This window comes from Melospiza melodia, chromosome 6, assembly GCF_035770615.1.
Source record: "Melospiza melodia melodia isolate bMelMel2 chromosome 6, bMelMel2.pri, whole genome shotgun sequence".
NCBI lineage: Eukaryota > Metazoa > Chordata > Aves > Passeriformes > Passerellidae > Melospiza > Melospiza melodia.
The window spans coordinates 8511782-8525469 of NC_086199.1; the positions used below are offsets into that span (position 1 = coordinate 8511782).

At 43.3% G+C, this 13688-nt stretch overlaps 1 protein-coding gene across 1 annotated transcript; it reads left to right on the top strand.

Annotated features, from left to right (window-relative positions):
* The first annotated feature begins 1833 nt into the window (after nucleotides 1–1833).
* On the top strand, nucleotides 1834–12823 carry GPR132 (G protein-coupled receptor 132). Its single transcript, XM_063159377.1, has 2 exons — nucleotides 1834–1949; nucleotides 10438–12823. Exons 1-2 carry the CDS (start codon nucleotides 1854–1856, stop codon nucleotides 11503–11505), a joined length of 1164 nt encoding a protein of 387 aa, XP_063015447.1. The 5' UTR covers nucleotides 1834–1853; the 3' UTR covers nucleotides 11506–12823.
* The last annotated feature ends 865 nt before the right edge of the window (nucleotides 12824–13688 follow it).

Below are 13688 nucleotides of genomic sequence, written 5' to 3' on the forward strand. Positions count from 1 at the left end.
CAGAGCACTCTGCTCTTTTCTATCCCACATGTCTGAATGAAAGACAGGCACAGAGACAAATCAGCTGTAGTCATCTCAGAAACATTGTTCCTTCATTGTGTTTTCCTTTAGGTTTAATTTCTACTCAGAGAAGGAACAACATGAAGTCACACATTTGAGGCAGTGCACAGACAGGTTCCAGCAGTATGTCCAGTCAAGCTGAGCTGGCACAAACAAAAATTTCATTTATTCTCCTCCACAGATGGAAACCAGCTTCAGCCTCTTTTTTCCCCAATTCCTTCTGGTTCCTGAGACTAAACTGCTCTTTACAGAAAGACCCATCTCCAGAAACCTCCTCCAGAACAGAACCAAAGTAACCTTTTTACACCAGAATGAAAGTACATACCAAGCATTTCTTTAATTTTCAGAATAAATGTTTCACTTTCAATACAGATACCAAAAGTAAATTCAGTTTTCTGCTTACCTTGGGTTGCCACCCTACAGTTCCTTCCTGTCCTCCTTAGCCCTCAGCAGTCTGCAAGCACTGACAGACCCTCGTGGGGTCCTGTGAGCACCTCACTGAAAGTGGAACTGGTAAGAGATGATGGAGAAGTTGCCTGAAGGTCGTAACTAACTTTGACTGAGTCACACACAGCATCTGCAAAACCACAGGCAACAGGTCTCACATACTGGCACTGTAATATTGGGGTCTTCTTCCTCCCTCACATAAAGCCTGAACTAGGGCACTTGGTAAAGATCATATGGTCCTTCTTATCAATGCTCTTTGCTATTAAGGAACTCCTGCAACTCAATTCTACTTCTAGAAGGTGTTTAAACCACCATCAAATCTCCTTTAGCTTTCTCAGTCTTTGCTATCCCAGCTGGAACCAGAATAGCCTTTCCCTCCTATCACCACACAATTTATTGGGCTCTAACACTGTTTCCCATTTTTCAATACCCAGCCAATTCACACATATTCAGGTGAGTTCATTCCCAGAGTGGGAATTTCCTCCACTGTAGGAACCAGCACCTCCTGCAGGTGCTCTGCCCCAAGGAGCCAAGGGCTTGGGGCAGTTCATCAGTCCCTTGTCTCTCTGGGGCATGTTTGCAGTGAGTTAGGTGCACATCCAGAACAGGGGCCCAAACAGAGCCTGGCAGTCACCAAAGCAACCTCCCACTCGCTGTACAACCTCCCACACTTGTGCAATTCTGTACAAGTGACAGAATTTGACAGCAAACAATTTTTAAGGCTGCTTCTTCTCCTAGGTGCTCTGCTGACACTGGGCAGCCTCTGCTTTCTGTGCACACCCTAGAAGTGACACACTTTTGGAGACTCTGATGAAGTTGTGCCCACAGAAGCTCTTTTAGCTCACAGCACTCAGGACTGCACGTGGTATCGTCAGCTACTTCCTCCAGCTCAGAGCAGCCTCTGAGCACGGCACAAGCTGGAGCACTCCATCATCTCCTCTGTGAAAACCAGGGCAAAAAAAAGGGGCAAAAAAGGTAAGTGTTCTATCTCTGAGTCAAGGCATTGCTTCTATTTGGCAGGGTTTCCCTTTTGTTCTGTTCTGGTCACTGTTTCTCCGTGCCGTGTGTCTCTGCTCAAGAAATGCAGATTGTGTTGATGCCTCACCACAGGCTGACTCTCCTTGTGACTGATGTAGTGCCTGGGTCTGTAATAATTAATTGCAATTGAGGCAGCCCCTCCTACCTGTCTTCCTTATAAATTCCCTTTCCTATAAAAAACATATTTATCTTAAAAATCAACTTTAGTTCCCATCAGGGATAGATGATTACTAGGATTGGAGGATTTTGGCAGAACAGAGGTTGCTGTGAGGTGAGCTTTAGCTATTGCTGCAGTGCATGAGCCATGAATGCAGAACTATAATAGAAATATGAATGCTGGGTTTCTTTTCAGAAGAATTCACATCCAGCCTTTCCTCTCATCCTTCCTCTGCTGGCAAAGCAAGGTAGGCATTTAAATGTCAAGTTTACCTGCTGGTCTATAAAGACTAATTGGATACACTACATTCCTTCTTTTTCTCCAACTTTTATTCCCACAGCACTGCTGATATCTGGCACTCAGGGATGTGGAAGCTAACTGGAGTTTAAATTAACTTTTTTTTGTCAAATATTTTCAGAGTTGACTACTTTTCCAAAGACCAAAGAGCATCTGTGTTTATTTTAAACCTGTCTTTCTCATAATCCCATTTAGATCTGCTGCTGCCTCTAAACCAGCAGCTCTTTAACTTCCAGCAATTTTGTTGTGGGGAAGAGGGGTGTAGGGGAGAAACAAAAAAAAAACCCAAAAGAAAGTAAAAAAAAAAAAAAACAAAACTCCCCTCCTCACCAAAGAAAAACCCAACAAAACCAAAACAAAACCAAAAAATCCACTTATTGTGCTCATTAGCACACAATGGGCAAGACTGATTTTCTTCTGAGAAGTTTTCCAAAGTTCTCTACACAGGACACTATATTTAGAGAAATTTAAAGAATATTTAAAGAAATTTAATTTTAATTGGGCACCCCCTCTGCACAGATTTCTGCCTGAAAGTGCAGATGGCTCTTTCAGGTTCAGCATTTCCCAAGCCTCTTGGGAGACACTGATCTTACAGCCTTACCATGATCATACAAATAATTTTGCTGTCAAGTGTCAGGATGCTTTGGGAAATGTCTCCTTACTGGGATTTTTACATTAACAGCTTCCAGGATATACCCAAAGTGTGCCAACAAACAAAGGTGCTCATTGTGGTAGGTGTAGAGAAGAGATGGTGGTAGAAGAGATCAGAGATGACGACTCAGACAAAATACCACAGATTAGCAGAAGTGAGTGTGCCCACAGAGATGTCAGAGGTGTGTGTACATGCAAAGAGGAACCTTTGAGCCTTTTTTTTGGTATCACTAAATCTTAACAGGAAAGCCCTGCTGTTGGTATGGTAAGGTAGCTACAGGAGGTGACCTAGATGTCAAAAAGGAAAATGGAAGTTCTCCAATTAGCCGAGAGCAAATCAGAGGACAAAAAGGAACAAAGAAATTATGTTTCACGGTAAATGGAGAAGGGGGAAATATTTGTGTCTAAGTTCATATCACTGTTAAATACTATTTGTAGGCATTGTTAAAAATAGGATTGTTTCAAGTAAAAAAGGCACCATGGTTTTTGCAAGGCTTTACAAATCCTACTTGCTCAGAGACATCCACTTTAGACAAAAGTAAAACAATTTTAATATTAAACTACCTGAACTAGTCAGTACCAGCCATTATGTCAGTGAGCCCAGGTTTAACAGATCATTAAATTATTTTGAGCAACTCTGCTCTGTTTTTCCCCAGCACCATCTTTAGTACTGATGATGCCACCACAGCAGCTTCCATAGAGACCCATGAGGGCAGGGCCAAGATTCCCATCAGGGACAGAAAATCTACTGCCACAAGGTCAAAGCCCAACACTATCTTCAGATTTTCCTACTCCTGGAAAAAGAAGCCACCCTATCTGTGCTCACTCTTTGCAGCACAGTTAAGCCATGCTCTGACTGGGGGATTTAACAGGGATGAAAGAGACAAATGCATTTTGGGGATGCAGAAAGAGCCTGTGATCCCTGTGACTGTAATGATTGCAGTGAAGGTGTCAGTGAAGGAAGGAGGGGACACTTGTGGATTTGGGAGTTTGATCAGATGTGTTTGGTTATGAATATGTTCAGTTGCTACCCCAGAGATGATTTTGAGTCACAGCAGGTTGGGGTGGACATGGCTCTGGACTGGGCCTTCCTATGGCTCTTAGTGTGTTTCTCACTGCAGGTGCCAGAGGTCTAGCAGGAGTCTCCTGTTTGAAGGCCTGGAGGCCAAGAATAAGGAGGATGATATCAGCAGTTCTGGGGAAATCCTAAAATCTAAAGGATAACAAATCACCTCTTTTTAAGGGTACACTGGTGGGTTTGGACAGAGGTCTTGGTGCTTCTTTGCTCAGCTGCTTGAAGTCAAATTTTCCTTAAACCTGGCAATAAAACACATTCATCTCTGACAGTGTGTCAGCACAGCCAGACCTCCTCACCTTGTTAAAACATCCTGTTCCCTGATATCTCAGCCTGTTCTCCAACATCCCAGCCTGTTCTTTTAGTAATCCAGAGCAGTATCCATCCACTTCTATACCCTTAGTGCCAAATCTGCTGGTACTTGTCTGTGCTTCAGCATCCTTGAGCACCCTGATGCAGGAGAGAGGACTGGGAATCACCACTCTCATCCTCCTCTAAAACTTCGTAGCTCCAGCACAACCAGAGGGAAAGTTTGGTCAGCTGGGTTTCCAAATGGGCCCCTTCCTTAACAGAAGCTATATACAATTAGCCCCCAATGTCAAGGCCACCAATTAAGCTGCAACAGCTTTAGGGAGACATTGAGTGCTTGGTGGTTTCAGGTGTGGTGAGGTGTGAAGCAGAGCTGCTCTCAGTTGCTCACTTTCACTGCTGCTGCTCCAACACCAACACTTACCTCAGCCTTTTGACTTGACACGCTTTACACTTTAGCCCCAAATTTATGACAGCCTTTCTGGGCTTCCTGTTGCTTCTCCTGGCCATGGAGCCATTCCTCTGGCTCTGGGATCTTTTCCACACAAGCTGGTGGGTACCAGGGAGTAAATCTGCCCTGCAATAGCTGCATTCTGAGATGCTCTCAGGGAGGACTGAGAAACTTTGATAGGTCTGAAGTCACAAAATCCTGACTCATAGTCTTTGAATCATGAAACCAAAGTCCCCTGGTACAGGTGGATTTTGGGGTCTATTTCTCACCCGTGAACTTCCTCTACCTACAATGTTTAAGCAGTTTTACCTGCTTTTATATATGTTGAATGACGTGGTCTTAAACCCAGTACAAGGATCTTTTGTCAACATTTCTCCCACATCCACCAGACATTCTTCTCTCCTGTGCAGTCCCTCTTCAGGTAGCAAGGCACTAGGACACCCAGATTAAGGAAGGATCACATTTTAAAACTGGGCCTTTGTCAAACCTGAATTATGACAGTTCCCCTTAGTAATACCACAGCTGCTCATTTGAGCAAAGTAGCACATTTAGTACTATTGTGGGATTTCTAGATTGTGGAAAGGGGGAAGTGGATGTATGGATTTATGTGATAAAAATCTACAGTCATTGAGAGTTCACAGCTATGAACAGTGTTATCTTGAGGTAAATCAAGTATCTTTCCCTCCTGAGGGAAAGGCTCCTCCCCTCCTGAAAGGCAATTGATTAATAACTTCTCTCTTCTACCATCTACCTTCTTTATTTTTATATTTATTATTATCTTCATATTAATATCTTTGTAATATGATGCAATATAACTGCTTATATCTGCATTACATCTCATATCTGCAACACAGAATTAAATATAAAGGCTGTGTAGCTAATCCCAGGGTATTGCTGCTTTCAGCTACAAATGCTGAAACTTGTTTTAACCAGCACTAGTCAAGAGAGGGATCATCTGCTACACCAGTGGAAGAAAGATATTTTAGCATAGAGTTGTGCTCAGGCTGGATTGCCAGGATAGCCTTAAAAGACTTTTTTCTAAACAGAGTTTTGAAACTATATTGTTCCAAGATTATATATTCATATATTATGTTCAAATTTGAAAGCAAGTTGCTTGAAAATGGGTTTATGTTCAAAATTCAAACTATACAGCTTCAAATCCCACTGTGTTTTGTGTGTCAGTAAAAAGGATTGGTCTGATGGGTAACCAAGTGCAGCCATGGCACTTGGTTTCTCCTTTTTATGCTGAGATTTGCTTATAGGAGTGACTTCATTTGCTAATTTGTTTAAACTAATAATGGAAAAAAAAATATAGCAGTTCACTGACTTGCTGGGCATATGGGCCATGATCTGTTTCTATTCAAAGACACCATAAACATTTTTTCTTCCTTCAAGAACAGCAGAGCAAATAGCACAGCAATTTCTTAGTTTCAAGTTAAGAGACACAAAAGTTTATCAGTTGATAATTTTCAGGCAATTATTGTAAGTTCTGCATGAGGAGAAGCCCAGGTTCAGATGTTGGAGGAGTGACACTGCTGGTGACAAGCGCTGTAGGCGGCAGAAATGTCACATCTGGGAACTGATGCGTTTCAATATAGATCTGAGTGTCCAACTGACGTCCTGCTGGCACCCTCATGTCAAACCCTTCCAGCACCACATCCTACCCAGGAAAGCACACAAAATCCCTCAGGAGAAACTCAGGTCCTCTTTCACTGAAGGCTGATTTATGCTTTGAGACACTCAGGTTGTTTTCCTCTACAGATATTGGGGACAGGAAGGAAAGTGTGAAGGGAAAGTATGTTTTCATTTTAACCATCACAGAGGTTATTTCACGTTGTTCCTAATATCCTCATAAACTCCTCAAAACTTTTGGCTCTAACAATAATGCCTGGAAGAGATGGATGATCAGAAAAATATTAGAAAATAAAATAAACATTAATTAATGTGCTTTGCTCATGCAATTGTACTCATGTTATGGATTTTACTGTGTCCTTTTTTTTCTCCTGTTCCTGTGTATCTCAGATGAGTTAGTCCAAAGACTTCCAACCAGTCTCTGTCCAACTACTGTGCTTTGTAACCATAACTGTAATTTTCTTTTTTTACTTTTTCTAATAGTGGCTATTTTTATCACTCCAACTTCTCCTTTGGAAACTTAAACAGTTTCACATGAGTAGTTCATACACAAACAACAACAACAAAAAAAAAAGTAAAGCCTTTTGCTTTCCCGTTTGTTTTCATTTCCCTTTTCTTTTTCACTTCCGTGTTACTGAAAAGACTTTTCTTGAGAAAGGATTAATGCAACTGGCCCAAATGAGCAGCAGGAGCCACTGCATTTTAGGAGTACGAAACATAATTATCCAGTTGTCTAACAGCATGGAGACAACATAAGAATATTAGAAATGGAAGAGCGTAAATACAGAGCAGGCATGCAGCAAATCTTAGCAGATTACCCCATCTCCCAGTGATTTTTGCTCAGGTGCTTCGTGATCTCTCTGTCCTGGAAGTTGAGATGTTTCACACATCTTGAAGGTGAGAAAGGTGCACGTGATAACTGCGGTATGTCTCGTGCAGTGACACTCTCAGAGCAAGAAGCCTCAGAGTGCTGATAAAAATACACTGAGCTGCTGATGCAACACACAGCAGCTGTAACACCTATGATTGGTGAGACCTACCAGATCAGGACAGGCCAAAAAAGGTGAAAACAGCTACTGTGGAGAGGATTGTTCAACTGAAGGATTCAGGGCAGCAAACATAACTCACTGGAACAGTTTGTGTCTCACAAATGCTTTCTTAGATATTGCTCATCTGTGTCATCATCACTATGTTTTACCCTTTATAAATGCTTGAAAATTGCTGGGTGTGATAAATCTCTTGAGTTCTGGTGTTCAAACCAAGGCTGATCATCACAATTAATAGAAAATGGTGTCTAGTTTTTTTTTCACTGGTGTAATTATTGCTGTTTTTCATTTGAATTAATATTTGAGGTGCAGGTTAGCCTCGACATCCCAGAGAAAGACAAAACTGTGAATCGTCTGGGCTGAGCCAAGTATCAAACTATTAAACTCTAAAGGTCTGAGAAGACAGGAATATGCTTTCAATTGAAGAGGGCTGTACAGGCACAGAAAAGTTGACTTTAGTCACAGGGTGGACAATTGTGGTGTTACTTCCTTCCCCTTAAGGGTGTGTCAACACAACAGAAAATGTCACCAGGAGAAATGTCATAAATTGTCTGCTCAGTGCTGCTTTGTGGAGAAACCTCTCTGCAGGCGTGGAGAACTGAGTGGAGAGAGTGAAGCTCTGAACTGGGGGTGGATGCAGTGGCCAGTGGAAGAAGACTCTTCCCTGGATGGGGCTGAGAGCCTGGAGAAGGTGAGGAGTGGAACAAATGGCCTCCTCTCCTCCTTCCTTATACTGGGCTCCGAGTTAGAGCACTCCTCCTCCAAAGCTCCAAAGCTGACAGGCCAAAGCTTCAGGACAGTCCTTCAGCACCTGATTTTCTTTTGAAGGGTAGGTCCATGCCCATGGCTGCACTTTGTCAGCTGAGGCGTTGTGCTTGGCACTGACAGCCATTTACATGTGAAGGTCTCTTCAGCTCAGCCGCAGCCCTGTGGCTTAGTCCATATGCCAAACACCAAGGAAAAATGCCTGCTCCGGGCAGGTAGCTTAGAAAGTCACAGGCATCTCCTTCCTGAGGCTCCCTCAAGGGTGCTGAGCATGGGAAGGAGACTTGGAGCAAAAGTGGGAGAGGAGGAGGCAAGACAAACAAGCATTGGGAGTATGTGTCCACAGAACTCTTCCACTGTTTGCTGCCCTGCACCATCACTGACTGCTCTGGGGGAAGCTTACAGAAATGAGAATATTCAGACAAGCACAGGATGAGGAGAAGTGTGCAAAACCAGGAGGAGGGAAGGAGAGAGCACCCTCAACCACTCCTGAAGGTGTTTTTATTGAAGTGTGTGGGTAGACAAGCTGATGAGTAACTGAGGTGGTGTGTGACTTGTACCATGTCCCTGCCCTGGATGTCACCATCTGCCTGACTGTGAGCTGTATTCACCTGTTGTGCTTTACCATAGTAAGGGAGGTCTCCAAGGCCCTCTGTGGTGTGCAGTGTACAGCAGCTCTGTGGTGTTCAATGTACAGCAGCTCTGTGGTGTGCAGGTGTACAGCAGCTCTGTGGTGTGCAGGTGTACAGCAGCTCTGTGGTGTGCAGGAGTACAGCAGCTCTGTGGTGTGCAGTGTACAGCAGCTCTGTGGTGTGCAGGAGTACAGCAGCTCTGTGGTGTGCAGTGTACAGCAGCTCTGTGGTGTGCAGTGTACAGCAGGTCTGTGGTGTGCAGTGTACAGCAGCTCTGTGGTGTGCAGGAGTACAGCAGCTCTGTGGTGTTCAATGTACAGCAGCTCTGTGGTGTGCAGTGTACAGCAGCTCTGTGGTGTGCAGTGTACAGCAGCTCTGTGGTGTTCAATGTACAGCAGCTCTGTGGTGTGCAGTGTACAGCAGCTCTGTGGTGTGCAGTGCACAGCAGCTCTGTGGTGTGCAGTGCACAGCAGCTCTGTGGTGTGCAGGTATACAGCAGCTCTGTGGTGTGCAGTGTACAGCAGCTCTGTGGTGTTCAATGTACAGCAGCTCTGTGGTGTGCAGTGTACAGCAGCTCTGTGGGGTTCAGTGTACAGCAGCTCTGTGGTGTGCAGTGCACAGCAGCTCTGTGGTGTGCAGGTGTACAGCAGCTCTGTGGTGTTCAATGTACAGCAGCTCTGTGGTGTGCAGGTGTACAGCAGCTCTGTGGTGTTCAATGTACAGCAGCTCTGTGGTGTGCAGTGTACAGCAGCTCTGTGGTGTGCAGGTATACAGCAGCTCTGTGGTGTGCAGTGCACAGCAGCTCTGTGGTGTGCAGGTATACAGCAGCTCTGTGGTGTTCAATGTACAGCAGCTCTGTAGTGTGCAGTGTACAGCAGCTCTGTGGTGTGCAGGAGTACAGCAGCTCTGTGGTGTGCAGGTGTACAGCAGCTCTGTGGTGTGCAGGTATAGAGCAGCTCTGTGGTGTTCAGTGTACAGCAGCTCTGTGGTGTGCAGTGTACAGCAGCTCTTACACCACCAGGCATGTTTCGAGTCAGGGACACGCTCTGTATGTCAGTTCACAGACGAGGCTTGGGCAGAGAACCACTGCTGACCCTGAAATCAAGCACCTTTTTTATCCCCTCAACACAGCAGATTGGTAGGTGGCCCAGAAGAGATCCCTCTTCCTCCACCAAAGGTGGCACATGCTTAGAGGCAGCAAAAAAAGCATCACCACCAGCCCTCCCTTATTGTATCCACCATGCTCATAAGTTAACACCAGCTCAAGCACCCTCTCTGTTAAGAACCTTTTTGCAAAAGCCAGCCTAAACCTCCCTGAAACCACTTCAGGCTATTGTCTCAGGTCCTGTCACTGGTCTGAGTACTGTGCCATCTTCTCCACATCACAGTGAAGATTCTTTTCTCCAGTCATTCTGAAGATGGGGCAATACTGAACCCAGCTTTTTTTTCAAATATGTCTAAGTTGGTCCACAACTTCATATTCATCTGCCTTATTTCTGTAGGCTGATCCCCATGTGAGAATTTGGGTGCAGGTGACACTTGGCATGAGGAATGATGGCAGTTTTAGCATTTACAGCATGATTTTAGAATGGGAACTGACAAAAAGGAGATGGTTGATTTTATGTCCAGGGACAAAAGTTCAGATCCCCCTTGAGAGAGCTTCCACATAGCCACCAGAATCCAGTACAACTCTCAGAGGTGGAGGGATCTTGTGACCCTCTCTTTCTCAGTTCATGTCTGAGGAGGAACCTTTCAAACATCCTCCATTCTACTTGCTCCACAAACATGTCAAGTTGGCACCTATGGGACCATAACCTTTACTGACATATTTTTAAGTGATGCAATGCTAACTTTCCACCTTGTCTTCTGATTCTTAGGAAATATCAGCTGGAGAAAGAATAATGGAACGCTGTCTAAATGAAAATTGTAACTCCACTTGCCCAGAAATTCCTTATCAAGAGAGTCAGACACTTCTGGTTGCTGTTTACAGCATTGTTTTTGCAATAGGCCTTCCAGCAAATTGCTTAACTTCTCTGCTGACATTTGCACAAATCAAAAGGAATATAGTAGTTGCCATCTACATTTTCAGTTTATCATTGTGTGACCTGATGTATTTATGTACCTTGCCCGTCTGGATTATCTATGTGCAAAATGGGCACGAGTGGACCATGGGTGACACTGCTTGCAGGATAACAGGATTCATCTTTTTCTGCAGTATCTACATCAGCATTCTGCTTTTGTGCTGCATCTCTGTGGATCGTTACATGGCACTGGTGCATTCTCTGGAATCAAGGGGAAGAAGACAACAGAAAAATGCCATCATAATAGTCGGTTTTCTCTTTACTGTGGTTGCAGGAATCCACACGCCGGTATTTTTTATGGAAAATGGGCAAAACTGTACAGAGGTGAAAACCTGCTTTGAGACAGTGCCCCTTAACTTATTATTGGCTTATTGCAGCTGTGCTAGATTCCTGTTTGGATTTTTCATACCCCTCCTGATCCTGATTTTTACAAACTGCAAAATTTTCAAAGCTACAAAAAGAAGCAGCAGCTTGACTTGTCGTGAGAAAGCCAAAGTGAAGCATGTTGCTATTGCCATTATTACTATTTTTGTGATCTGCTTTGCTCCATATCATCTGGTTCTCATAGTAAGAGCCATATACTTTATGTTTCATCAGGACTGCCCATGTCCATTTGAAAATAAGATATATTCAACTTTTACAGTGTTTCTGTGTTTAGCCACTGCAAACAGCATTGCTGATCCAATCATCTACGTTCTGGTCAGTGAAAACGTCAGAAAAGACTGCTATAGGAGCCTGAGAAGATTGAAATTGAACACATCCAAGCCAAATTCATCCACTGATCGCAATACTGACAACATAAAGTTGGAAACGCTAAAAGAATCAGAGGAAGAGGGCCAAAGTAAAGAAAACTCAAAGAAATAACAGATTCATCTGTCATTCAGAAGGCCTGCACCAGTGGCAGAGACCAGGAAAGTGGCAGCTAGCTGGTAGCTGCTGGAACAAATAAGAAGTTCCCAATGCCAGCTGCAGGACACAAGTTTTTACATGCTGACATCATCTTGCACATCCTGCATGGGCCATTAACTCCTTGAGGATGCTATGGGAGCAATAATTCACATTTCTGTTTGTCCCCTACAATAAACTTTGTCCACCAGTATCACTGATGAAAACACTGCTTTGCTAAGGATATGTGAAATAAATGAAGTGATTTACTTGGATTAAAAGTGGGATCTTAAAAGTTTTGGGGGTTTTTTGGACTGACTCTCATATGAAACAAAACCATTTTTATCTTCTGAGCAAATTTTTTTAAAAGCATTGTAGAGGAGAATAATTTACTGTTCTTAATGTTGAAATTTTTGCTTCTTGAGGAGGTACATGCTCCAGTTCTCATACATCACTCTGCTGTTACCGTTTGTGGTTAACCAATGGAAAATATTAAAAATGAGTGAACCTTTTCCTCGTACTCTAGCATGTGACTTCAGGCACATCACACATTCCAGGAGAATTAGATGGCAAAAAAAATGCCTGATAACACAGACCAACAGTACTGCTGCTGCATTAGTCAAGATTCTGCACTGTCCTGAAATTCCTAAAATGTACAGTTCTAATGCTTGATAGCTTACAGATAGCAAATTTTACTTGTTTTGCAGTCAGACCAAGAATGCACTGAAATATACAGAAAATGTATATATTTCCAAATGGAGTCAGGGACTGCTTTTATGCCATCCCCAAATATTTGCTGAACTCGTGTTTCATTTCTGACTAAGCTAACCCTTCCCTTTTGTTATTGATCCTAGTTTTACTGTGCAGGAGTGTGCAGAAGCTGTGGGTAGGCTCACAGATGGTGTGGAAGGTTGGCAGTCTGGAGAGCACAGTCCTTCCTCCCCACAGCTGGAACTCCCTCAGACATGCTGGGGTAAATTCCACTGTTGCTGCTGTTACTTCTATTATGAATAACTTGTTGATGGTAGTACCTTGTGCCTTCTAGCAACTATTTAAAAAATAAGAATGGTACAAATCTGGCAATGTTTATCTAAACAACTTCATATTTTTATGTGATTCAACAGACAGATCATGAATCATTTTGAGTACAAGTTTGTAGAGTGTTTCATAGCATCATTCCATTTAATCTGTGGTGTTGTATTCCTGTGACATGTTGAAATTGTTATTGACATTGACATTTCTGCATTGAATTGATATTAATCAGTCTTAATACAAATGCAATACTTTTTATCTTAAAACTGCCATAGATATCTTTGTATGTTATATTTTTATACATTCTTACATTTTGTAAAGAACTTTTATGCCAAAATTATATTTCCTCAATTCACTATTTTATTACATATTTCATTTTTTAATTATTGAATGACTCCTCTGGTATTTATATGTGAAATGGCTTTGTCCTCAAAAGTAGTCCATATATTACTAAATTGGAGATTGTTTCTTTGAAGAACCTGACATTCTGTTGAGGTGCTAATTAAAAACTTCTGGATTTCTATTTTTATATGCATCTCAGAGATCAAATTCTCTAAGGTATCATGGAGAGAGCTGCAAGGTGCTGAGTATCTGTAACTTTCAGTTGCTGAAGAATTCTGCAGCAGCAGCAGAACGTGGCTGCTGACAGCCCCTGCCAGACAGAGCACTGGTGACTCATCTCGGAAGATGTACATGCAAACCACCCGACCTCAGGATTTTCATAGTCTGAAATCAAACCTTAATGAAAAGCGGCAGTGAATTTAGAAGAAACCAGAAGTACAGGCTTCTGAACTCATTGACATGGATGTAAGTTAGCTATTGACCTCGATGAATTTAAATATCTCTGATGATTTTCCTCTGATAAGGAGTGAGTGTTGAGGGAGGGGATTGTCCCGCCCTGCGCTGAGCTGCTGCGGCCTCACCTCAAGTCCTGCGTGCAGTTTTGGGAGCCACCATATAAAGATGACATTAAACTGTGGCTCTCCTGCAGTCACAGAGTGTTGGAATGCTGGCTAGCAAAGCTTCCTGAGTGACCAGAGGGGCACACAGGAGAGGCTGCCCCTGAGCCTCCACCCAGGCCTTTCAAGTGGCAGTGGGTGCAGCGCCGTGGGTGACACCGCAGCACGACA

Bases quoted from the DNA above. Each gene is read 5' to 3' on its own strand.
- GPR132 (XM_063159377.1), top strand. From the start codon at position 1,854: ATGCAGAACTATAATAGAAATATGAATGCTGGGTTTCTTTTCAGAAGA. The intron at 1,950-10,437 runs GTAGGCATTTAA...TCTGATTCTTAG, and splicing joins TCCTCTGCTGGCAAAGCAAG to GAAATATCAGCTGGAGAAAG.